Source organism: Coregonus lavaretus, assembly GCF_964263955.1.
Source record: "Coregonus lavaretus genome assembly, chromosome: 2".
NCBI classification, from domain to species: domain Eukaryota; kingdom Metazoa; phylum Chordata; class Actinopteri; order Salmoniformes; family Salmonidae; genus Coregonus; species Coregonus lavaretus.
This window is the reverse complement of record NC_139989.1, coordinates 57,037,834-57,065,776: the sequence shown is the minus strand read 5'-3', so window position 1 is coordinate 57,065,776 and position 27,943 is coordinate 57,037,834. Positions and strand designations below refer to the sequence as shown.

Genomic DNA, 27,943 nt, shown 5'->3' with positions numbered 1-27,943 from the left:
GCAGGAGAACTGATATATCCTACCATTACTTTGTCGGGTAAAGACTCAACATCAAAACTCAAAAGAACAGACAGGGCGTCGCTCCAGACGACGGGTGTCACAGACAACAGGAATCTTTCACTTCAGCTGACCCATCCCATCTTTACCCCTACCGCTACCCCAGTAATCACTCCTTTCAATGGCGCCCTGTTCTTGAGAGCAAAGCAAAGCAAGGAGGAAGATGTAATATCTCTTGCCCCCATCTGTGTGGGCAGAAGAAACACAAAAAATCATCACAAGACCACTTCGGGTTACCTTCATCGATTCAACAGCACCCAACTCCTTTCCCACCAGTGGTGTAAAGTAATTAAGTAAAAATATTTTAAAGTACTACTTAAGTAGGTTTTGGGGTATCTGTACTTTACTTTCCTATTACAATTTTCTACAACTTTTACTTTTATTTCACTACATTCCTAAAGAAAATAATGTACCTTTTACTCAATACATTTTCCCTGACACCCAAAATTACTTGTTCCATTTTGAATGCTTAGCATGACAGGAAAATTGTCAAATTCACACACTTATCAAGAAAACATCCCTGGTCATCCCTACTGCCTCTGATCTGGCAGACTCACTAAATACAAATGTTTAGTTTGTAAATTATGTCTGAGTGTTGGAGTGTGCCCCAGTCTATCCGTAAATAAAACAATCCAGAAAATGGTGCCGTCTGCTTTGTTTAATATAAGGAATAAAACATTATTTATACTTTTACTTTTGATACTTAAGTACAGTATCTCACAAAAGTGAGTACACCCCTCACATTTTTATAAATATTTGAGTATATATTTTCATGTGACAACACTGAAGAAATGACACTTTGCTACAATGTAAAGTAGTGAGTGTACAGCTTGTATAACAGTGTAAATTTGCTGTACCCTCAAAATAACACAACACACAGCCATTAATGTCTAAATCGCTGGCAACAAAAGTGAGTACACCCCTAAGTGAAAATGTCCAAATTGGGCCCAAAGTGTCAATATTTTGTGTGGCCACCATCATTTTCCAGCACTGCCTTAACCCTCTTGGGCATGGAGTTCACCAGAGCGTCACAAGTTGCCACTGGAGTCCTCTTCCACTCCTCCATGACGACATCACGGAGCTGGTGGATGTTAGAGACCTTGCACTCCTCCACCTTCCGTTTGAGGATGCCCCACAGATGCTCAATAGGTCTGGAGACATGCTTGGCCAGTCCATCACCTTTACCCTCAGCTTCTTTAGCAAGGCAGTGGTCGTCTTGTAGGTGTGTTTGAGGTCGTTATCATGTTGGAATACTGCCCTGCAGCCCAGTCTCCGAAGGGAGGGGATCATGCTCTGCTTCAGTATGTCACTGTACATGTTGGCATTCACGGTTCCCTCAATGAACTGTAGCTCCCCAGTGCCGGCAGCACTCATGTAGCCCCAGACCATGACACTCCCACCACCATGCTTGACTGTAGGCAAGACACACTTGTCTTTGTACTCCTCACCTGGTTGCCGCCACACACGCTTGACACCATCTGAACCAAATAAGTTTATCTTGGTCTCATCAGACCACAGGACATGGTTCCAGTAATCCATGTCCTTAGTCTGCTTGTCTTCAGCAAACTGTTTGCGGGCTTTCTTGTGCATCATCTTTAGAAGAGGCTTCCTTCTGGGACGACAGCCATGCAGACCAATTTGATGCAGTGTGTGGCGTATGGTCTGAGCACTGACAGGCTGACCCCCCACCCCTTCAACCTCTGCAGCAATGCTGGCAGCACTCATACGTCTATTTCCCAAAGACAACCTCTGGATATGACGCTGAGCACATACACTCAACTTCTTTGGTCGACCATGGCGAGGCCTGTTCTGAGTGGAACCTGTCCTGCTAAACCACTGTATGGTCTTGGCCACTGTGCTGCAGCTCAGTTTCAGGGTCTTGGCAATCTTCCTATAGCCCAGGCCATCTTTATGTAGAGCAACACTTATTTTTTTCAGATCCTCCGAGTTCTTTGCCATGAGGTGCCATGTTGAACTTCCAGTGACCAGTATGAGGGAGTGTGAGAGTGATGACACCAAATTTAACACACCTGCTCCCCATTCACACATGAGACCTTGTAACACTAACGAGTCACATGACACCGGGGAGGGAAAATGGCTAATTGGGCCCAATTTGGACATTTTCACATAGGGATGTACTCACTTTTGTTGCCAGTGGTTTAGACATTAATGGCTGTGTGTTGAGTTATTTTGAGGGGACAGCAAATGTACACTGTTATACAAGCTGTACACTCACTACTTTACATTGTAGCAAAGTGTCATTTCTTCAGTGTTTTCACATGAAAATATATAATCAAATATTTACAAAAATGTGAGGGGTGTACTCACTTTTGTGAGATACTGTATATTTAAAACAAAATACTTTTAGACTTTTACTCAAGGAGTATTTTACTGGGTGACTTTCACTTTGACACAAGTCATTTTCTATTAAGGTATCTTTACTTTTACTCAAGTATGACAACTGGATACTTTTTCCACCTCCGTTTCCCACCCACCCTGAAACCACATTTGGGTCCACTAAAAAACAGGGGTCCACTTTCTCCAAAAATGTCAGTCTTACTGGATCAAATTCATCCTTATCCTAAACATCGGTGTGAGGCTCAGGCTCCAAGATCTTCTCCGTTCACTTTCCAAAGTCATTTGTCGAAGTAAAGGAACTTCCAGTTGACCGTGGTGAGAGGCCAGTTGCATTTTTTTTAATGGCCTCTCAAAAGGGACATAGTTATTATTTAGCTAGATATACAAATATGTTTAATAAATCAAACAGCAAATAACTTTCAAAAACATTGTTTTATAAAAAAAAGTCAAACATAAAAACAGAGGGTTTCAGGCAACTCAACCTTTATCGAGATCCAAGCTTCCAGAAACATCCTGAAATAGCATTTCATCTGACCTAAAGAGCAGACATGATTGGCAGTTGTAGTTCAAAATTAACACTGTAGACAGTGTGTACACCGTAGGCAACGTGGTTTTTCACACAGGTCTACATTTGCTGTAAAAAATGTTTACTGTTCCCAAACAACATTCCTTGTAGTCGGAGCACGGAAAACAAACGGTCGACAACATCCCTTTTCCTTTCCTTGAAAACAACAAGACAAGTGGCGTACTTCGACTTGTGCACTCGTGTTGTTTTTAGGGCAACCCTTTCCCATGAATCAGCGATCTGCATCTAGATCAACAAGCACAATAGCCCACAATTGACCTGTTTGGCCCTTGGGGTTCCGACTGAACAATGGCTGTCCTGTCTTGTCGTTGGTATGAAGAGATTATACACACACCAAAAGAGATGATGGTTAGCACCACACCAGACAGACAGTAGGGTCATACACCCACAGGCATGAAATGCTTCTCATAGTCCGAAACTAACGGATCGTCCTCCGACAAGCTCCCGGACTCTGTGTCAGTCCTTGTGTGGGTGCGTTCCTCTCCCAACATCCCCTCTGTCTGTCCATCAGGGCTGGACCTTTTCCTAGGACAGGCCTTGGCATCCCAGAAAGGGTTTTCCACCACCTCCAGCTCAGAGATCTTTGGGTTAGACTCCAGAGGAGAGCATATCGCCGTCAAGGAGCTGTTAAACTAGAGCAACGACAGGCAGGGAGTCAGACACATTCATTTAGTCCTCTATGGTTGTATGTTATGCCTCTGACTGGTGATAATATAACTCAAGGGAATGGTATATTACTAGCCCAATACAGCCCCTGCTACTGTATGTGGTATAATCAATATTTAGGTTCATATAGTACGCACATTCTTTATTTTACAACAGGTTCTTACTGGAACACTACAAAGAATATACCATCTCTATCTATAGGTAGTTAGCTCCCAACCCTAAATGGCTGGAGGAAGAAAAACCAGGCAGGAAGACATGATGAACTGGGCCTCTGCCTGGGGCTCTGTCTACCACTAACTAGAATACTATAAGACTAACTAATATCAGACTAACTGATAGTAGATCAGTCAGTCACAGCCACATAGTGATAGTCTGCTCTGATCTCACCTGCAATTTCATCTGTTGGAACAGATTGCTGTTGCTGGGGTCAGGCCCTTTCTCACAACACCACTCAGGAACCAAGAAGCAAGTCTTCATTTGTATACTACAGAAAATAAACAACACTATCATTCACATACTTCACACCAAAAGGGCCTAAAGAGTTCACAATTCCTTGAATTGACTTGTCCATTTGTATATCACCCTAAAAGTGGTAGAAATATATTATCCAGTATGTTTTAGTTGAAAGGGGTCAAACATATTGTTTGTTTTATGTTTTTGATCAAGACCACTTGTTACGAATGGAGGGCACAATTGAAAGCCCAACTCAACTGCCCGTTCGGATTTCCACTTCCTCAAGCGTTTCCCCTTTTGTAAACCTATTTCTGGCATGGGTGAACTTTCAGAGGGTTAGAGGAAGGAGACATGAGAGAGCACCACACCCTGTATGTGTTCAGTCGGCACGAAATGTTGCAAAGCCTTTAAAAACATTTTGTATCAGTGTGCCCTAATGAACATGGCCCTGGTTCAAGACAATGAGAAAATAATCAGAATTAGGCTATTGGGGTTGAAGTATGGGAATCCAGTCTCTCACCTTAAGATGATGACCAATGGCAACATTATTAATATTAATATTAATGGCAGCAGATATCTGAGGTATCCTGTGACAACAAAGGGAGAGAGATGGGGGAGGTCGGAAGGCAAAATTACCAATTAGATCGCAATCCATGTTCATAATCACATACTGTAGCACAAAGGTGCATTCAATATTAGACTGTTATTACTTTCTAAGGAACTTCAGGACCCTTTTCTGTTTTAAAGGTGATGTTATATACAGTATTATACACAACCTACAATAATATTTCTAGGTTGTTTAATAATAAATAATAATTACAGTGTTATACACAACCTCAGTGTCACCAGTTAGGGTACATAAACACTTAATACATCTCATCACGGTTGTTAGAGAACCTATAACAGCTATACACTATCAAATTACTACATGGCAGAGTGAGGCCAGTCCAGGAGGACCACAATCAAACGACAAGTGGTAGAATACCATGGCTGTTCTTGGTGGAGAAGCTGATGGTTTCACTGGGTCCCAGTCCAGCCTTAGTCTCAGCCCTGATCCAGACCTGGTGGTGACCCGGTGTAAGTCCTAACAGATGGAAGCTGCTCTGGTCCGCACTCACGTTGTACACTGCAGATGGAGGAAAGGTTGAATGATTGTGAGCAAGGCCACTGATGTGTGGAAACTAGAGTGTGCAGTACGGTAGCCTGTGGATAGTCTGGTCCCAGATCTGTTTGTGCTGTGTCTGTGTGACAATGACTATAGGAGTTTGCAGGACAGAACAAACAGATCTGGGAACAGGCTTAAATATTTAATGCTATTTAATCTACTACAATTTAATGCTGTATTTTATGCTAATGTAAACAATGGACAATGGACACTGCACTTTTATTATAACAATATAACATTGTAGCAACAAAAGATAGCTCATTTATCCCAGATGGTCCTCCAATGTCTTTGTGTTGTATACCTGTAAAGTTGTTTAGTACCAGCTGATAGAGCAGTATGAGCCCCTTCCTCTGGGTCAGGGAGATGTGTTGCCAGGACAAAGTCACATTAGAGTCAGCGATTTGCTGGACATTGAACTCAGGCACTTTGGGTGGGACTGAGGAGTGATAGAGAGAAGAAAAGATGGAGGTGAAACGGATAAAGGAATAAACAAAAGGAACACAAATGTAAACAATACAAAATAAAAAAAATGAATCATGTTTTACAGGGAGTTAAAAGAACGGACAAATTAACATTAGGTAAAGACTTTATATCCTGCAAACTCCTATATTTCAAGTTTGTTTACTCCACTGAAAATCGGTCATGTGCACTAATTGCACTGATTACATACTGGCAAGTACATTATAAATACTTGTATTTCCATGCTCTAATATACTTACGTCCATGAAGTGAATACCCAATTGTAGATCCAAGCAGGCAGCTACTGTTGATGAACACCGCAAACAATGACACATTGTAAGCAGTGTGTTTTTTTTTAAAGTCACCTATAGGTGGAGACAGAGACAAAGGTGATGCTGTCATCTTGAAACCAATTTGAAACACTACAAAATATCAAGAAATATGTTCAGAGAGAAATTGTATTATTGATCAATTTAAGCCACACAAACCTCTTAAAATGATTGATGTATTTTTTTGGTGCACTTTTATCCAATCAAAGCCCTGTGTCGGAGGATGTCCCACCTGCTTGTACTGTACCACATACTCCTGCATGTTTTCAATGGGCTGGGGTGGCAGAGACCAGGATACATTGAGGCTCAATATATCCAGGTTCACAGTGAAGGATAGCTCTGGCACCTGTAGACCTGAGCGGAAGAGAAAATGTGTGAATCTGTGAAGACAGAAACATACAAACCTGCACTCTATTATCTCTCTCTCATTCTCTCTCTCTCTTTTTAACAACTCCCTTTATTTCTCTCTGTCTCTCACACACAAACACACACACACACTCACACTCACACCTTTCCCTTACATAATGTGGGTAGAGCTAGGGGAGCAGGTTTGGTGGCACCCTGGGAATTGTAGACTGACACATCCACCCCTGATACACCCTGCAGAGAGGGAGTGAAGCGGCATCTCTTCTCTTGACAGACAAACAGGCCACCAGGCTCTGACGTGGACATGTTCACAACCTCCACTGTCCCATTACTGTGTGATAATGTCACCACGTACCCCAGCACCTTCCCCTGAACCAACCAGGTGGGCATCTCCTGAGGATAGATACCAGACAGGGGTATTAGTTATAGCAGGCTGTAGGGAAGGGGGTGTTTTGGGGCGGCAGGTAGTCTAGCGGTTAAGAGCGTTGGGCCAGTAACCGAAAGGTTGCTGATTTGAATCCCTGAGCCGACTAGGTGAAAAATCTGTCGATGTGCCCTTGAGCAAGGCACTTAACCCTATTTGCTTATGTAAGCCGCTCTGGATAAGAGTGTCTGCTAAATTATGTAAATGTTTTGAAGTTCTTATGATTAGAAAATTGATAATCCTTTGAAACATGAATCACTTGTCTAACCTGATTATATGGTATAGAGTTTGCTATATATGTACAGTACCAGTCAAACGTTTGGACACACCTACTCATTCAAGGGTTTTTCTTTATTTTTACTATTTTCCACATTGTAGAATAATAGTGAAGACATCAAAACTATGAAATAACACATATGGAATCATGTAGTAACCATAAAGGTGTTAAACAAATCAAAATATATTTTATATTTGAGATTCTTCTAAGTAGCCACCCTTTGCCTTGATGACATCTTTACACACCCTTGGCATTTGCTCAACCAGCTTCACCTGGAATGCTTTTCCAATAGTCTTGAAGTTCCCACATATGCTGAGCACTTGTTGGCTGCTTTTCCTTCACTCTGCGGTCCAACTCATCCCAAACCATCTCAATTGGGTTGAGGTCGGGGGATTGTGGAGGCCAGGTCATCTGATGCAGCACTCCATCACTGTCCTTCTTGGTCAAATAGCCCTTACACAACCTGGAGGTGTGTTGGGTCATTGTCCTGTTGAAAAACAAATGATAGTCCCACTAAGCGCAAACCAGATGGGATGGCGTATCGCTGCAGAATGCTGAGGTAGCCATGCTGGTTAAGTGTGCCTTGAATTCTAAATAAATCACTGACAGTGTCACCAGCAAAGCACCCCCACACCATCACACCTCCTCCTCCATGCTCCACGGTGGGAACCACACATGCGGAGATCATCCGTTCACCTATTCTGCGTCTGACAAAGACACAGCGGTTGGAACCAAAAATCTCAAATTTGGACTCATCAGACCAAAGGATAGATTTCCACTGGTCTAATGTCCATTTCTTGTGTTTCTTGGCCCAAGCAAGTCTCTTCTTCTTATTGGTGTCCTTTAGTAGTGGTTTCTTTGCAGAAAGTCGACCATGAAGGCCTGATTCACACAGTCTCCTCTGAACAGTTGATGTTGAGATGTGTCTGTGACTTGAACTCTGTGAAGCATTTATTTGGGCTGCAATTTCTGAGGCCGGTAACTCTAATGAACTTATCCTCTGCAGCAGAGGTAACTCTGGGTCTTCCTTTCCTGTAGCGGTCCTCATGAGAGACAGTTTCATCATAGCGCTTGATGGTTTTTCCGACTGCACTTGAAGAAACTTTAAAAGTTCTTGAAATTTTCCGGATTGACTGACCTTCATGTCTTAAAGTAAGGATGGACTGTCCTTTCTCTTTTCTTATTTGAGCTGTTCTTGCTATAAACACATTAAGAAGGAAAGAAATTCCACAAATTAACTTTTAACAAGGCACACCTGTTAATTGAAATGCATTCCAGGTGACTACCTCATGAAGCTGGTTGACAGAATGTCAAGACTGTGCAAAGCTGTCATCAAGGCAAAGGGTGGCTACTTTGAAGAATCTTTGTTTAACACTTTTTTGGTTACTACATGATTCCATATGTGTTATTTCATAGTTTTGATGTCTTCACTATTATTCTACAATGTAGAAAATAGTAAAAATAAAGAATGAGTAGGTGTGTCCAAACTTTTGACTGGTACTGTACAGTATATATGATATATTATGATATATTTCCTATTATGATGGGATGTTGCGTTAACATACCTTCCACATAAGGGCACATTGAGAAAGCTCAGAGGTGACTCCACAGTCACTCCACACATCCAATGCTTTCACAGGCGCTGAGAGAGAGAGAGAGAAATAGTTTGATCATCTATCACCACAGAATAAGTGCACACATATTTTCAAGCTGTGGAGACCACAGGACTACATTACCCATCAGCACCCACTGACAGACCTGACTCAGAACTCTGTGCTGTGTAGACTGAGCTCCAGTCACTCATCAGGGCCTCAGGGCCATCACAGGCACAGCGCACCTGGAACTCATACACAGTGTAGGGCCGTGGAGTCAGGAGCAGGAAGTTGCTTAGGAGCTGGTCTTCCTGAGCAGGACATGAAAGAATGACACACATAAGAACAGGGATGGGCAAGAGGGGGCCCCAGGGATGGGGGATTATATTGGATTAAAAAACAACTCCAGGCTACACTTTCACATTTAAAACCTTATAGAAAGTAAAATGATAATGGAGCTATATATTTTGAAATAGCTACCCTTTTCTGCGCGCAAGTTGATTTTGATAAACAAATTGGTCCCAAAACAATCTAACAATTCAAACATAAAGTGGATAGCAGAAAACATGATTACCGTTTACCCTCACTCCTATGGCAGATCAGAGCCTTAGATATGCAGTTTTAGAAACTGTTCTTCATTTTGTAAGCATTACATGGCAAAGTAGCCAAAGTTGTCTATCAACTGCAAAAAACGGAAATATCTGATCATCAATGAATTTGAGAAAGCCATTCGTTTTTTAACACAACAACCACATATCATCAGGTAGGGCTATATGCACTTGTAACTTTTCTTCGTTTGGGAAACTATCATTTTCTAATTTATTCTATTTTATTCCATGATATTGTTGTTACAAAATTGATTTGTGTTGACTGTGATTAGGGCATGGGAATATAAGAGTATCTGCTAGGCTAAATTAACAAACTAGGCATGCATAGCTCACCGCATGATCTTCAAACAAAAGACCGGCCAAACTCGTGTTCCTAAAAGTGAATTCAAAGGCAGTATAAAATGACTGTATGGCCTAATAAGGACTTTTTCCTTTCTTTATTATTTAATTCAAAGTATATTTTTTTCTCATTTTATACAACCTAAATGTGAAATGTATAGTCATGTTGTTGAAGTGCTGTTGTTGATGTGATGTTGAAATGCTGAGCGCTCCTGCCAGCCTGTAGCGTGGCACAAACGCTTCACAATTGATTTCTTAAAATTCCTTGTTATCATTATTCATAATAATAATAATAATATAGCCTAAATAATTCATTTTCGTTCCTTCTTAGGCTACCTGGTTTGCTACTGACTGATTTGGAGTTAGTGTGTTTTTTAATAGCCTATTGAAATGTGGAACGTCAATTGATAGTGACAGAATCACATATTACTTCTCAAGCAAAGTCCATGTTTTGTCTCCTCTGCAATAGAAGGTTGTAACGCAGCCTCTGAATGTCATAGAGACAAACCAAAGATATCCCATATGCATCGGAGTTTCCCCAGCATTTTACAGCTTGTTTCTAGCATAAAGCATTGCGGACTAAAGCGTTGTTACAGATCACTTTATATAATCAGGTCCATTAACTGTTTTTCTAAATCTTAAGCTAACAAGGACTATGCTTTTAGCCATTTTCTTTAACAATACCCTCACATACCCCCTCAATTCAAGCCCTGGTTTTAACTTAACACACCAAGCCCTTCACTGAGATCTTTAAGGAGTTCATGGTGACTGAATGAATTGGCTGACATAATCTATGGATAGTAGGCTATAATTGCGTCTGTCAAACAGTTAGTCCTACCACTTATTCATTGAAAAGTAAGAAATAGGCTCCAACACAAAGCTCTCTTGTTGGTAGTAGCCTAAAGTCAAATTACAATTAACTGTTTAAATGAATTAGGCCTTCTCGAATTCGCCTACTTTCAGCACCCATGCGCTGTCCATCTCCGTGGCTGCCGTTTCATAGTAATGTAAGTCTTGAATATGGCTTATCGTGAGGTCAATAACTCTGATAAATATCTTCATTATGGGCAACGAAACATAATGTTTACCTCCAGTACTCCTCATCTTCTGCTCTCCCTCTCAAACTGAACAGGACATCAGTAGGCCTACTCTGCGCGAACAGATATAGCATTTTTTGGCCAGGGCTCATGATTGGGATAGCCTATCCATTGCAGTGTGTAATGCAGTGTAGGCTAGTTTTATATACACCATCCAAGCACGCATAAACTCGGGAAGAAAGTACATTTTCTTAGAAGCATGCTCTTCGTATAGCCTTGGCCTATTGCCTATATATAGGCTATGGATCATTTGATTGAGACCACACTAGGCTGACTTGATATTGCGCGACCCTCCCCTGGACTAAATAAAAAAATACTAAACCCTCCCCGACTGAAATTGAAAAAACATAATTGGGTACATATCGACCGCTCCCAAAATACCCAGTCTTCTCTCCTGAAGTGCACACTCGCACAGTACTCCCCACATTGGATTGGTGTAGGTAGGGGCTAGGAGTGGGCGGGAGGGAGTTTCCAACATATTTCTTACACCAGTCATTTTATTTTAAATCCATGAATGGAAGTGAACAAGTGCGCACTTGGGGAGAAGGGTGGAGAATCGGTAGACAGCCATTGTGTCAGATGTATGGGGAAATGAACAAAACCCCAGCCATGCTCAGCTCACTCACCTGAGTCCAGCCCTGCTGGTCCTGGGTGCGATACTGGACCTCACAGTGTTGGTCAGAGCTGCCTAGATCATTACACTGCAATGTCCAGTAGATCTCCAGAGGCTGAGGACAATCACAGTGTTGGTCAGAGCTGCCTAGATCATTACACTGCAATGTCCAGTAGATCTCCAGAGGCTGAGGACAATGGTGAGTGATTTCAGGGGTGGGTGGCTTTTCTGGTAGAGGAATTGATAGGGAAGAGAGGACAGAGTGGGAGAGAGTGGAAGAAAGAGGGAAGAGAGAGAGAGAGAGAGAGAGAGAGAGAGAGAGAGAGAGAGATAGAGAGAGAGTGAGGGTGGGGGGAGAGAGAGAGAGAGAGAGAGAGAGAGAGAGAGAGAGAGAGAGAGAGAGAGAGAGAGAGAGAGAGAGAGAGAGAGAGAGAGTGAGGGTGGGGGGAGAGAGAGAGAGAGAGAGAGAGAGAGAGAGAGAGAGAGTGTGACTGAAAGTGTAGTGTCTGTCCCTCTGAATGAATAGGGAATGTACAGAGAAGAGTCATCCCTGACTAACTCACTGATATCACCAGTGTTGAATTCAGCCATTTTAGACTTGGCAGAGCCATGCTGGTTCTCAGCTCTGACCAACACAGTCATGTAACTGTAACTGGAGTAAAGGTCACGAGGGATCACGCCACTCACATTGGTGCACTCCACGAAGCCGCTACCGCTGAAAAGGAAGATGCAGGACACATAAATACACACCCAAACACCACTCAAACACCACAGCTGACAGCACTGTGCAGACATACAGTCCTAGACCACAGACACAGACCTAGCTCCAACACACCAGGCATGCCACAGGGCTGCAGGTAGGGCTGTGATGGTCATGGAATTTTGGATGACGGCTATTGGCCTGTCAAATGACCGCGGTCACGTAACAACCGTTCACATAGCAAAAGAAAAGACTCAAATTTTCTACTCTCCGCCGCTCCTGACTGCAGGCACTGCCATAGAAATAGAATGAACAAAACGGGCGTCCCCATCAAGTCAATGATGGCATAATGGGTGGACTGGAAGCCATTGTGAGTGTACCCATAGGAGCAAAGCTAGGTTGAAGATGGTAAGGTTAAGACAACGGTGTTACAAGGATCTACCGCTCTGAATCAACCATGGGACCAACTCAAGCGTTGTAGCTACGGTGCCTAGGCAGAAGGCAAGCAGTCTGAAGCAGATCATAAGGCTGGTGAAAACTAATGCCAGAAAAAAGACAACAACCATCTAGCCAGCTAGCTAACATCTAGGTTACAAGGTAAGACAACGGGGTTCTAATATCCCATAACTCTTTGCAAGTCATGGGACCAGCGATGCTAGTTAGCAACGGCGTTAGTACATTTGTCTAGTTACAAAGATTATGGATATACTGACAAGATACATCTCTCCACCCTAACAATGGGAGTCGTTGTCCACAAAGTGGCACGGCGGGCTGTCTAGCTCCCGCCTTTCTTTGTATTGGTGGATACATCACATTATTGTAATTCTTTTTTTGACTATTCAAAGAGGTTTGTTGACGTCAACCGCCTGTACTCAATGGAAATAGATGCTATGCTACTAGCCTCATGCCATGCATATGCATAGCCATCTCGAGACAACTCCAATATAAAGTGTTTCTTTCTCAAAGTTGCCGGAACGTCATGTGTCCTACTTATATCAGTACACTCATAACAACTTCAGCGTTATGAAACTTCTATTCGATCAAATAAACCTCACGTAGCAAATAAGCCATACATTTTATGTTAACCAAATTCGACACTCTCATTAACCTCCATGCAAAAACCCGGTGGGCGAAACCACAGAAAAACACCACCTACTGGAGGGAGACAGATTTTCCGCCGAGTTGAGCCTCTCTCATCCTCCTCGTCTCTGGTAGTTATCAATGGCGCTGGTCCCATGAATTTGTTAATTTTTTTCTAATGCTTCCGCCTGGAATTATTACGTTGTCTTAACCTTGTATCAAAGACAGTACAGTATGAAGATAGGCTAAAACTGCTTCTCCAATAGAAATAACCCGGTCACACTTGTAGTTGATGTCATGGCGACGTTGGCTAGCTTAGCTCATGTGTAGAGACACGGTTGTCTCGCGTCGAACTGCGCAAATCAATGGCACTCCTTCAATATAAAGTCGTTTTTGACGAAAATTTTAACGTGTCATTTTATCACCTTCACAAGGTTTGAGTAATAACAAGTTCAACTACTTAAAGCTACAATATGTAATTTTTTGGGCGACCCGACCAAATTCACATAGAAATATGTGGTATAGATATGTCATTCTCATTGAAAGGAAGTTTAAGAAGAGGTAGATATGTTCTATGTGCGCTATTTTTATGCTTCCCGTTCTTAAGTTGAGCTTTTGCTTCTTTTACTTTCGGTTTTGCACACCAGCTTCAAACAGCTGAAAATACAATTTTTTGGTTGTGGAAAAGATATTAGATGGTACAATGATTCTCCACACTATACTTGCTTGTTTTGTCACAAACTGAAATTAGGCGAACTATTAGAATTTTAGCAACCATAGAGCATCTTTAAGACATTGGCTCGAATCTAGGTTGTGCCTTTAGATTTCAAGAAAATGAACAACTAAGGAAAACATTTTCACTTCTCTCATTGACTTCTCAAACCCCAAACCCCGGCCTGGTCTGTTTGGTCTGTTTCTCAAGCGTTCCCGTATGTCTCGCGATGTTGCGCCTCTGGATTTAGTAACTCTGTGATTGTATTTTTTTACCTAGTCTTCAGTCTAGGTAAAAGAAATACAACGTTAAGACCACGTAATAATTCCATGCAGAAGCATTCAAAAATAAACAAATTCATGGGACCAGCACCATTGATAACTACTAGTGCCATTGCTAACTAGCAATACTGGTCCCATGAATTGCAAAGAGTTATAGGATATTAGAACACTGTTGTCTTAACCTTGTAATCTTCAACCTAGATGTTGGTTAGATGGTTGTTGTCTGTTTTCTGGCATTAGCTTAAAATGCATTATTTTTTTCACCAGCCTTATGATCTGCTTCAGACCGGTTGCCTTCTGCCTAGTCACCATAGATAGCTACAATGCTTGAGTTGGTCCCATGGTTGATTCAGAGTGGTAGAACCTCCGCATTATTGTGACACCGTTGTTTTAACCTTCCCATCTTCAACCTAGGAGCAAAGCAGGAAGCAAAAGCAGGAAGTAAAAGCGTGAAGCGTACCCATCAATATGTGCTGTGATTTGTTGATTCAACTCAACTGACATTACAAAAAATACATTCTATTACATGAGCCACATCAGTTAACATCATTAGAATTAACATTTACAGTTGAAGTTGGAAGTTTAGTCCCCTGTAGCTCAGTTGGTAGAGCATGGCGCTTGCAACGCCAGGGTTGTGGGTTCGTTTCCCACGGGGGGCCAGAATGAAAATGTATGCACTCACTAATTGTAAGTCGCTCTGGATAAGAGCGTCTGCTAAATTACTAAAATTTAAATGTTTACATACACCTTAGCCAAATACATTTAAACTCAGTTTTTCACAATTCCTGACATTTAATCCTAGTACAAATTCCCTGTCTTAAGTCAGTTAGGATCACCACTTTATTTTAAGAATGTGAAATGTCAGAATAATAGTAGAGAGAATGATTACTTTCAGCTTTTATTTCTTTCATCACATTCAATTAGTATTTGGTAGCATTGCCTTTAAATTGTTTAACTTGGGGCAAATGTTTCGGGTAGCCTTCCACAAGCTTCCCACAATAAGTTGGGTGAATTTTGGCCCATTCCTCCTGACAGAGCTGGTGTAACTGAGTTAGGTTTGTAGGCCTCCTTGCTCGATCACGCTTTTTCAGTTCTGTCCACACATTTTCTATAGGATTGAGGTCAGGGCTTTGTGATGGCCACTCCAATACCTTGACTTTGTTGTCCTTAAGCCATTTTTCCACAACTTTGGAAGTATGCTTGGGGTCATCGTCCATTTGGAAGACCCATTTGCGACCAAGCTTTAACTTCCTGACTCATGTCTTGAGATGTTGCTTCAATATATCCACATAATTTTCCTTCCTCATGATGCCATCTATTTTGTGAAGTGCACCAGTCCCTCCTGCAGCAAAGCACCCCCACAGCATGATGCTGCCACCCCCGTGCTTCACGGTTGGGATGGTGTTCTTCGGCTTGCAAGGCACCCCCTTTTTCCTCCAAACATAACGATGGTCATTATGACCAAACAGTTCTATTTTTGTTTCATCAGACCAGAGGACATTTCTCCAAAAAGTATGATCTTTGTCCCCATGTGCAAACCGTAGTCTGGCTTTTTTCATGGCGGTTTTGGAGCAGTGGCTTCTTCCTTGCTGAGCGGCCTTTCAGGTTATGTTGATATAGGACTCGTTTTACTGTGGATATAGATACTTTTGTACCCGTTTCCTCCAGCATCTTCACAAGGTCCTTTGCTGTTGTTCTGGGATTGATTCACACTTTTCTCACCAAAGTACGTTCATCTCTAGGAGACAGAACGCGTCTCCTTCCTGAGCGGTATGACGGCTGCGTGGTCCCATGGTGTTTATACTTGCGTACTATTGTTTGTACAGATGAACGTGGTACCTTCAGGCGTTTGGAAATTGCTCCCAAGGATGAACCAGACTTGTGGAGGTCTACCATTTTTTTTCTGAGGTCTTGGCTGATCTCTTTTGATTTTCCCCATGATATCAAGCAAAGAGGCACTGAGTTTGAAATATATCCACAGGTACACCTCCAATTGACTCAAATGATGTCAATTAGCCTATCAGAAGCTTCTAAAGCCATGACATCATTTTCTGGAATTTTCCAAGCTGTTTAAAGGCACAGTCAACATAGTGTATGTAAACCTCTGACCCACTGGAATTGTGATACAGTGAATTATAAGTGATATAATCTGTCTGTAAACAATTGTTGGAAAAATTACTTGTGTCATGCACAAAGTAGATGTCCTAACCCACTTGCCAAAACTATAGTTTGTTAACAAGAAATGTGTGGAGTGGTTGAAAAACTAGTTTTAATGACTCCAACCTAAGTGTATGTAAACTTCCGACTTCAACTGTACATTACCATGGAAATTATTGTGTCACAATAGAAGGCAGCCATTGCGAGTGTACTCATGAGTTTACCAGTCAAATTGCCAGGGTCAGAGGTTCCAAGCCTGTTTTATTCATTCTACAGTATTTCTATGTGTGCTGCTGCTGCAGGGAGAGAGGTTTTGCCTAGGCAACCGGAGACTTGTTTGCTACAACACCTTGCTTGTTTCAGCAAAGAGCAACAAAGTTTTATCACGTTGTTAAGAGTCCATGTTACTGCAGAAACGGACTCAACCACAAGAATGCCCAGCCGTCCCACCTTCAGTCAGCTGTTCGTTCCACACCACGGTTATGACAGTTATTTTCATGACGGTTTTCATACATAACCGTCGGTTACACGGTTATACAGTAATTGTGCCAGCCCTAGCTGCAGGTTAACATTGTGAATGCGCATTACCCCACCACCGCGGAAAAGAAAGCCAAATTCCCACTTCCCACTTGGTTACGAACGCAGCATAAGAGCTCGCCTCTGGACATTGCCATTGAGGGCTTCCACCATTTTAAAGTAGTCAACTGGTTGGGACTTCTTATGGGTGATGGAAGGATCACATGATTCCATTCGGGTCATCAGGAGGGATCAGCCAATGAATTATACTCGTGAACAAACATTCCAAATTAAATAAAGATGTATTCGTCACATGCTTCCTAAACATGTGTAGACTAACAGTGAAATTCTTACTTATGGGCCCTTCCCAACAATGCAGAGAGAAAGAAAATAGATCAATAATAGAAAAGTAATAACACGTAATAATAAAAGTAATAATAAATACACAATGAGTAACAATAACTTGGCTATATACACGGGCGGTATGCGAATTGAAGTGGGTCCAGTGTGTCTGGGATGTTGGTTACCTTGGTGTTCTTGGGCACAGGGACTATGGTGATCTGCTTGAAACATGTAGGTATTACAGACTGGCTCAGGGAGCAGTGAAGACACTTGTGTGGAGTAAAGGTGATCTAGAGTTTTGTCGTCTGTAGTTGCACAGGTGACATGCTGGTAGAAGTTAGGTAAGACAGAGTTCAGTTTCCCTGCATTATAATCACCGGCCACTAGGAGCGCCACCTCTGGATGAGCATTTTCTTGTTTGTTTATGGCGCTATACAGCTCGTTGTGTGCGGTCTTAGTGCCAGCATCGGTTTGTGGTGGTAAATAAACAGCTACAAAAATATAGATGAAAACTCTCTTGGTAACTAGTATGGTCTACAGCTTATCATGAGGTATTCTAACTCAGGCGAGCAGAACCTTGAGACTTCCTTAATATTAGAGAACGCACACAAGCTGTTGTTAACAAAGAGACACACACCTCGGCTTTATACCTCTTCAAACAACACAAACAACGCAGTATGCACCCTTTCAGTTTGTTTGCCAACTCAAAGTTGTAGAAGAAAAAGAAAAAGGACTACTTCGAAATGGAGATGGTCTCAATGGCGCTGCCCGTGCTCTCACAGATGCCATAATGGGACAGATACAAAGATGATATCTCTATCATTCTCTGTGTTTACCACACATGACTGGGAAAAAATAATAATTTGAACGACCCTCCAACTGGTAATTACTAGTGGGAAACTTGTCTGTTTCGCTCGCTTGGATGCTTTATCTGAGATTGATACGTCTTTCTGTCGGTGCGCCTCTGTGTCAAATAAATGATCACTATTTCAATATTTTATTTGGACCGACAAGGAGGTACGTTAGGGCACATAAGCCCGGCCCTGGCACGGGCAGCGCCATTGAGCCATCTCCATTTTGAAGTAATCAATTTTCTTCTTCTACTACTTCTATGAGTTGGTAAACAAACTGAAAGGGTGCGTACTGCCATCTAGAGTGTGTTGTTTTAACAGGTATAAAGCCAAGGATGGCGATTTACTACCACCTACAGTATTGTAATGTTTACTCACGAGTATTATTAATTGGCTGATCCCTCCTGATGACCCGGATGGAATCATGTGATCCTTCCTTCACCCATAGGAAGTCCCACCCAGTTGACTACTTTAAAATGGTGAATCCCTCGATGACAATGTCCATGCCAAATGGGTTTTATCCATCTAGAGTCCTCTATCTAACGCTATGGTGGTAAATTCCCACTTGGTTACAAACACAGCATTAATCCATCGGTTTCTAAACACCACGAGTCACCGCAGGTTTCCAAACGCAGCGAATAAACAGCTATTCTTGCATCTGTGTAGGAACAGTATATGATAGTTTATGATAGCCTATGTCTGTGTCATTTGTGAATGTGATTATAGGATGTCCTGTATATACTCTATTAAGATGGGATGTATACAGACTATAGTAGACATGTGTTTACCCCTCCGTAGAGTTCCAGCGCAGTCTGTAGGAGGTGGGGATCTGTGGGTCCTGTCCTGGCTCCCAGAAACAGTGGATACCTGCCTGTTGACCCTCCGTATAGGGGATGTGACACTGGGGAACGGAGGGAGGAGATGGAGGGCCTGCAGAGAGTGAGGGAGAGAAGGGGGAGGGAGGTAGAAGTGAATTTCAATTGATAGAGAAAAAGAGACACAGTTTTGCAGATGTTATCGCAGATGTTATCGCAGATGTTATCGCAGATGTTATCGCAGATGTTATCGCAGATGTTATCGCAGATGCAGCAAAATGCTTCAGTTTCTAGCTCCAACAATGCAACAATATCAGGCAATACAATAATAATACACACATAATCAAAAGGTTAAAAAAAGAACGAGAAATTAACACAAATCAGAACGAGCAATGTCAGAGTACGGAATATAAATAATATATACAGTACCTGTCAAAACTTTGGACACACCTACTCATTCAAGGGTTTTTCTTTATTTTTACTATTTTCTACATTGTAGAATAATAGTGAAGACTTCAAAACTATGAAATAACACATAACCAACGTAACCAAAGAAGTGTAAAACAAATCAAAAAATATTTTATATTTGAGATTTTTCAAAGTAGCCACCCTTTGCCTTGATGACAGCTTTGCACACTCTTGGCACTCTCTCAACCAGCTTAATGAGGTAGTCACCTGGAATGCATTTCAACTAACAGGTGTGCCTTGTTAAAAGTTAATTTGTGGAATTTATTTCCTTCTTAATGTTTTTAAGCCAATCAGTTGTGTTGTGACAAGGTAGGAGTGGTATACAGAAGATAGCCCTTTTTGGTAAAAGACCAAGTCCATATTATGGCAAGAACAGCTCAAATAAGCAAAGAGAAACGACAGTCCATCCTTACTTTAAGACATGAAGGTCAGTCAATGCGGAACATTTAAAGAGCTTTGAAAGTTTCTTCAAGTGCAGTCGCAAAAACCATCAAGTGCTATGATGAAACTGGCTCTTGTGAGGACCACCACAGGAAAGGAAGACTGAGAGTTGCCTCTGCTGCAGAGGATAAGTTCATTAGAGTTAACTGCACCTCAGATTGCAGCCCAAATAAATGCTTCACAGAGTTCAAGTAACAGACACATCTCAACATCAACTGTCCAGAGGAGACTGTGTGAATCAGGCCTTCATGGTCGAATTGCTGCAAAGAAACCACTACTAAAGTACACCAATAACAAGAAGAGACTTGCTTGGGCCAAGAAGCACGAGCTATGGACATTAGACTGGTGGAAATCTGTCCTTTGGTCTGATGAGTCCAAATTTGAGATTTCTGGATCCAACCGCTGTGTCTTTGTGAGATGCAGAGTAGGTGAACGGATTATCTCTGCATGTGTGGTTCCCACCGTGAAGCATGGAGGAGAAGGTGTGATTGTGTTGGGGTGCTTTGCTAGTGACACTGTCAGTGATTTATTTATAATTCAAGGCACACTTAACCAGCATGGCTATCACAGCATTCTGCAGCGATACGCCATCCCATCTGGTTTGAGCTTTACATTTGTTTTTCAACAGGACAATGACCCACAACACATCTCCAGGCTGTGTAAGGGTTATTTGACCAAGAAGGAGAGTGATGGAGTGCTTCATCAGATGACCTGGCCTCCACAATCACCCGACCTCAACCCAATTGAGATGGTTTGGGATAAGTTGGACCGCAGAATGAAGGAAAAGCATTCCATATGAAGCTGGTTAAGATAATGCCAAGAGTGTGCAAAGCTGTCATCAACACAAAGGGTGGTTACTTTGAAGAATCTCAAATATAAAATATATTTTGATTTGTTTAACACTTTTTTGGTTACTACATGATTCCATATGTGTTATTTCATAGTTTTGATGTCTTCACTATTATTCTACAATGTAGAAAATAGTAAAAATAAAGAAAACCCTTGAATGAGTAGGTGCGTCCAAACTTTTGACTGTTACTGTATATGTATGTGAATGGTGTGTATAGACAGTATGGACAGATTATGAATAGAAAAGGTATGTACAGCAGTAGTTATATAGGATGAGCCATGACTAGAATACAGTATATACATATAAAGTGGGTAAAACAGTATGTAAACATTATTAAAGTGACCAGTGTTCAATGACTCTATGTACATAGGGCAGCAGTCTCTAAGGTTAAGGGTAGAGTACCGGGTGGTAGCCGGCTAGTGACAGTGTCTAAGGTTCAGGGCAGGGAACTGGGCAGAGGCCGGCTAGTGATGACTGTTTAACAGTCTGATGGCCTGGAGATAGAAGCTGTTTATCAGTCTCTCTGTCCAAGCTTTGATGTGCCTATACTGTCTCCACCTTCTAAATGGTAGCGGGGTGAAAAGGCCATGGCTGAGGTCCTTGATGAGCTTCTTAGTCTTCCTGTGACAATGATGCTGTAGATGTCCTGGAGGGCAAGCAATGTGCCCCCAATGATGTGTTGGGCTGACTGCACCACCCTCTAGAGAGCCCTGCGATTGCGGGTGGTGCAGTTGCTGTACCAGGAGGTGATACAGCCTGACAGAATGCTCTCGGATGTGCATCTGTAGAAGTTTGTGAGGGTCTTAGGGGCCAAGCTGAATTTCTTCAGCCTCCTGAGGTTGAAGAGGCGTTGTTGACCATTTCAGGTCCTCAGTGATGTGCACGCCGGGGAACTTGAAGCTTTTGACCCTCTCCACTGCAGCCCCGTCAATGTGGATGGAGGCGTGCTCTCTCTGCTGTCCTTCATTTTGTTGACGTTGAGGGAGAGGTTATTTTCCTGGCACCAGTCCGCCAGGGCTCTCACCTCCTCCCTGTAGGTCGTCTCGTCCTTGTTGGTAATTAGCCCTACCGCTGTAGTGTCATCAGCAAACTTGATGATTGAGTTGGAGACGTGCGTGGCAGTTTCACGCAAACAGAGAGTGAGAGAGAAAAAAATCCTGATGACATTCACCTTTAAAGGAACTGTGCCAGTTTAGCGTCTCCCCCCCCCCACACAAACACACACACACACACAAACATAACGTTGAAACCATAAGCACACACTGTGATCCCAAACACACCGCCCGGGCAACGAAGGAGTGGCTTCGTAAGAAGCATTTCAAGGTCCTGGAGTGGCCTAGCCAGTCTCCAGATCTCAACCCCATAGAAAATCTTTGGAGGGAGTTGAAAGTCCGTGTTGCCCAGCGACATCCCCAAAACATCACTGCTCTAGAGGAGATCTGCATGGAGGAATGGGCCAAAATACCAGCAACAGTGTGAGAAAACCTTGTGAAGACTTACAGAAATCGTTTGACCTGTGTCATTGCCAACAAAGGGTATATAACAAAGTATTGAGAAACTTTTGTTATTGACCAATTACTTATTTTCCACCATAATTTGCAAATAAATTCATTAAAAATCCTACAATGTGATTTTCTGGATTTTTTTTTCTCATTTTGTCTGTCATAGTTGACGTGTACCTATGATGAAAATTACAGGCCTCTCTCATCTTTTTAAGTGGGAGAACTTGCACAATTGGTGACTGACTAAATACTTTTTTTCCCCACTGTACGATCAGACATGTCATAGAAAGAAGATCAAACATATAGATCAGCATCAACGGTTTAGTCTAAATTATTTGAAGAAACCCCAGAGCTGATCAGTGAATGATGGATCTGAGGGTGTGTCAAATAGAGATTATAAATAGTGCCAAGGAGAATTTCCTGGTCACATGACTTTACCAGGAAAAAGAACTGGGATCAGTCCAGTGTGAAGTACTCACCTGGTTGAGGTAAGCAGGTTTGTAGTAGGAGCAGCAGGATCAGCAGAAGGCATGGGACTCTGGGCCATGCCATTACTCATACCACTATGCCTTCAGCACCTATGGAAAACACACACACACACACCAAATAAGTGGTGAATGGCAGGTGTATGAATGTCTCAGAAGTCTCACACACGCACACAGACAAAACATTTACACACACCCACACACACACCCTTAAAGGCCCAATGCAGACGTTTTTATCTCAATATCAAATAGTTTCTGGGTAACAATTAAGTACCTTACTGTGATTTTTTTCAATTAAAATGATCAACAACAAAAAATAGCTTCTTAGCAAAGGGCGATTTATCAAGCAAGAATTTTGCTAGGACTGTTTGGGAGTGGTCTTAGTGGGGAAGGGAAAACTGAAAACTCTCCTTCTTATTGGTCTATTAACTAATTTAACAGCAGGTGATGTCACCAGGCAGGTAAAAAGCTCCTACACTAAAAGTGCATTATCATCATTTTCACAATTTCACAGTATTATTCCAACCTCATAGTGTGGAAATATATATAAAACACAAGAAAATCACTGCACTGGGCCTAGAGTCCTTAACTGAAATAATAACAAAGTGGGCACTCCGCCTCTGTTTTGGTAAAAATCTGAGGGAGGGCCTGGAGAAATGTAACCACTCTCAAATTCATAGACAGTGCTATGGATGCAAGGACAGACCATCCATGACATCAAAATGATAGTTTTAACCATGCTTTGAGGCTAGACAGTGTTTGTTTACATTTACATTGTTTACAAACATTGGAGTGTAACAACCTTATATTTTGGTTTCTGATGGGGTACGACAGTTGAACTAAGCTCATGAGGCATTTTGAAGTTATATTCTTCAAGAATCAATGGCTATATACCATTAATTTATAAGTCCAAAAATTGATTTAGCAACTAAAGATTCTAGCTTTAAACGTCATAACTTTTTGTCACATTGTGGTGAGCAAAGTGACATGATCTTGTGTGATAGGTGTTGTTCACACAGTAACGTGCAAACCTTTTCAGTGTTACATCCAATGATTTATATATACACTATATTGAATCCTAGGGGGCGATGTGTTGAAGCCACGGTGCCTCCATCTTGGCACTCTCTGACGTTGTAAAAAAAATATTTTGGAAGCTATAGAAATTCATTTATTAATGTCTACATTCGTTTTTGCCACATGTATTATATTACAGACACCTTAATACATACTTTTACATTATATTGTGTGCTTAACATATAAATAGAAAATGAAAAATGATATACAAATATTTTCCTTAAAGTATCATTTTTAGAGATGACTAATGTTACTGGCCCCACTACAACAACAAAATACTTAAATACATGTAATTTTGTCCTAGAAACATTTAATTGAAATACTGTAGATTTCCATTCCTTCCTTTGGAGGACTGTTCCTACTAGGGAGAAGAGCATGTTGAGCTGTTGGAAACATGCGCTCCATGTTCTTTCCAACCGCTCTGCTAAAAACCACTCAGATCTCACAGGAAAAATAACTTAAAATCACTATTTAACCAACACTCATCTATTTTTGTGACTACCTGGACCTACCATTTGGATTTGAAGTATCGAAACCAAACCATATGGATTTGAATGAAAAGTATTTTAATAAACATGAAAAGGTGAATGTAAGAAGCTCACGTAATTTCAAATAGGCTACATGTCATATTAAACAACATATAAACACTCTAAATAGGTCAGGAGCCAGACAGGGAGGCTAAGAAGGTACGAAAATGAATTATTTAGGCTATATTATTTATATTATTTCAAGGCTATAGCCTACAAAGAAATAAACTGTGAAGCATTTGCGAGTGCTGGTAGGGACATTATAATGTAGTCTATAAATTGCGCATATAGGCTGTGACTTCCTTAAAATGTAATACAATTCATTTGGTCATGTGGATTCAGGCTCATGCGATGGTGCCTGGAGAGCAGGCCAGCAGCGGAGAATACCCTCTCCACACTTTCAGAGCCACTGGGGAGGCTAAACAACCTTTTGGCCACTCTTGCCAGGTTGGGCAGAGATGTAGAGTTGTTGAACGTGGGAATATGCCAGGCCTATTGGGCCAAAATCAATTATGGCCTATTATATAGATATTAGAACAAAAATGAACGAAACGTTTAAGAGATCGGATTTTTTGTTTATAAATACTTTGCTACAATGACACACTTAGTTATCTACCCACCTCGTTCCTATTTTTTTGCATGTGCACATAGTAAGTACACCATCATTGTAAAAAAGGCCGTCCTGCTCCTCTCCTCTCTACGTAACTTCCCCTCACAGTCCCTTCAGTTTCCCTTAAATCCCGTTAGTTTGGCTGCTAAATTATCGCTCAGTGAACATTCAAAGTCTTGTATTATTTGAAGTCTAAAACCGTTATACTGGTAGGCAGTGGCGGCTCCTGAAAAAATTCTCAGGAGGGGCAATTTTTCTGATGATTTAGGTGACCTACACACATTTTAAAAAAGATATGTCCAGCAACAACATGAAGACAGGGGCAGCATATAAGTCAATACCAGAAGCATTTATTGACTGATCTCAAAAGTGTTGGCTTACCAGGGTTGGTGGAGCCCTCAGTTTCATCTTTGCCTCGCAAAGCTAACTCAAACACTCCGCAAAACTTCACACACTGGATTAGCCGGCTGAGGATGTGGCGGTTCTTGCTAATGTCGTAGTAAATATATTTGTTATAGTGAATATGGAATATGATATGTTGAGTAAAATGTTGTGCTAAGATCTATTTAGGTCAGGAGCTGGTTATAAGTTCTGTTCCTATCCAATAACAATGGACAAAAGGGTCCTATCTTGTCAGCCTTGTCAGCAGGTGGCCAAGGACAACACCCACGCCATAGGCCTCTCAGTTCTTCCAACTCACGAGTTCTTGCTCTGAGGACACACACACACACAAACACACACACACACACATCATCACTGTTAAACACACACACACACACACACACACACACACATCATCACTGTTAAACACACACACACACACACACACACAAAAATCCCCTCTCTTAGGCTGAACATTTGAAGACAGAGAACCCGACTCAGAGCCAATGCAACAGTGACAGTAGCCTGGAGGGGACCTCGCCCAACTCATCAGGACCAATCAGAAGATCAGAACTACTAGATTCAACCTACTTCATTTATTGCATAAAATGTCTGCACACAATGTTTCGGGGCTCTCTTCAGATAATAATAATAATAATAATAATATGCCATTTAGCAGACGCTTTTATCCAAAGCGACTTACAGTCATGCGTGCATACATTTTTGTGTATGGGTGGTCCCGGGGATCGAACCCACTACCTTGGCGTTACAAGCACCATGCTCTACCAGCTGAGCTACAGAAAGTGGATACTCATGGATGCGCATCGCAATTGTAAAATGTCAACACAATTGGAGACACCACGTCATTTTTGGAGACATGTTATTGACAGTAAACTATTGTAGATGCGACTGCTAACTAAATAAAACATTTTAGCTGGCTAGCTAATCATCTTAGCTAAATGTGGGGCAAACAATTCAGTTATTTACCGTTAATTTGAGGGATTGGGGTGAAAGAAATCGAGTTACATAGTGATACTTTACGATATACTGTATTGACAATATCGCAATATTTTAGCGCTAGTTGGCTGTACCTGCACCAAAACACCATTATTGTTCCTTCATAGCTTGTTCTCAATCTTTTCACATTGGGAGCCAATTTGTTTTCAGCACTTTTATTTCCATGACTGATCAAAACTCGTTCTCATGGCTTTCTGATCCCTCTGCAACAGACATATGGTGCGCAATAAAATCACAGTATCGAATCGCAATACGTATAGAATCATGAGACTCGCAATGCTGATGCATATATCTTATCGTGAGGTTCCTGGCAATTCCCAGCCCAAGTTCATTTGCCACAACAAATCTCTTCGCTAGCAAACGCGATGTCTTCTCCAAAACGGCAATGTGTCTCCAGCAATGTTTACTTTTTTGACGTTCTATGGCATCTCCACTTTCCAAGCATATATGACCACATGTAATATTTTGGTAAGTGATGCAAATAGTGAACTATGTAGGGCCAGGATGTAAAATATATGTAGCTGCAGCAATTTCTCTTATCTGATATGGTAAGTAATGGGGCTTAATTTATAGCTCCCTAAGAGTTTGACGAACGGGTCCGTGAACGCGATTCCAGATATCTTTACCTCTGAATAAACTGCCTTTATTATACCATATCCACCCTGTCCAAAGTCTCTACTTGGTCTCAGTTCTCCAGTAAACTTGTGATTATCAACACTAACCTCATCGTTGTGGCGGCGGACAGCTAGCCTGTATCCCTCATCCAGTTGAGTGAGTGGCAATGTCTTTTTTCGTTCGTACCAATTTTTGGAAAATCCTCGGGTGTAGGACTTTCCGCCTTTAGTAGAAACCTGTTGAATTATTAAATTTGGTCTGGGAGGTCCTAATTGTTTCGTTGCCAATTTATCTTCATTTGTTCGCTGACAAAAAGGAACTTCTTTCAAACAATCCGCTCTTTTCTCAGTTACGTTCATGGTAACGTAACGTATGACGAAAGCGCGTAAGTGCAAGCCCACAGACACCCATTGAGATTGTATTGAAGGCTCTGAAATTTGAAAAAAATAGATTTTACATGGGAGTCTATGACAGACTTCTGGGCGATTTTCAACCTGACTGAAATCGCCCCAAAAGGGGGGGGAGCCATTTGAAGCACGACTTTAGCCTGATTCGACATTTAGTGGCAGTGTGGCACTGTGGCAGATCAGACGTATAGATTACAACACTGATAACTACTGTTGCCGTGATATAATTGATTAGAAAAAAAATCCCTTCCTTTTCCCGTTTGGCAGTGCGTCGCCCATATCGCCCTATTGAACAGGCCGCCCCTGCTGGTAGGCCTAATGACCAACATGATTTCAGCAAGCTGTAAGTTATGTTCAAAAATAAGTAGTTCTAAAAATAAGAGCCATTACCTCGTCGTCAAGGAAAACATCGAAATACCGGGACTTCCATCTTTCGCCAGCATTCTATCGTACGATGAATGAATGTTTGCGATGTTTACAGCTCAGAAGTTTGGGTGTTTTCTGCAGCACACTAGCTGTATTTGTTTCCAAAAAGCGTTTCTTCCTCCCTTGCGCCCTCGCTCACTCCCTTTCACCGATTTGATCAGACTGAATAGGTGAAAGCAATCTGGCAGAAACTAGATTGGATGTCTGTAGGCCTAGCTATCGCTCACACGCCCAGTCTTGTCTATGATCCGCAACGCGGAGTGAAATGAGCCCAGAAGCGAGTGGACAACTGTCTAA

At 41.8% G+C, this 27,943-nt stretch overlaps 1 protein-coding gene across 1 annotated transcript; it reads right to left on the bottom strand.

Annotated features, from left to right (window-relative positions):
* Positions 1 to 700: 700 nt before the first annotated feature.
* Positions 701 to 27,908, bottom strand: LOC311101673 (interleukin-12 receptor subunit beta-2-like). The gene is made up of 16 exons (XM_084142825.1): positions 27,611 to 27,908; positions 22,584 to 22,682; positions 18,817 to 18,958; positions 11,953 to 12,104; positions 11,403 to 11,617; positions 8,899 to 9,043; positions 8,706 to 8,782; positions 6,595 to 6,832; positions 6,233 to 6,427; positions 6,005 to 6,109; positions 5,587 to 5,721; positions 5,106 to 5,246; positions 4,641 to 4,707; positions 4,055 to 4,151; positions 2,399 to 3,633; positions 701 to 794 (listed from the first exon to the last, which is right to left on the bottom strand). The coding sequence occupies exons 2-15, from the start codon at positions 22,654 to 22,656 to the stop codon at positions 3,379 to 3,381; spliced, it is 2,037 nt and encodes a 678-aa protein (XP_083998951.1). The 5' UTR covers positions 22,657 to 22,682; positions 27,611 to 27,908; the 3' UTR covers positions 701 to 794; positions 2,399 to 3,378.
* Positions 27,909 to 27,943: the final 35 nt, after the last annotated feature.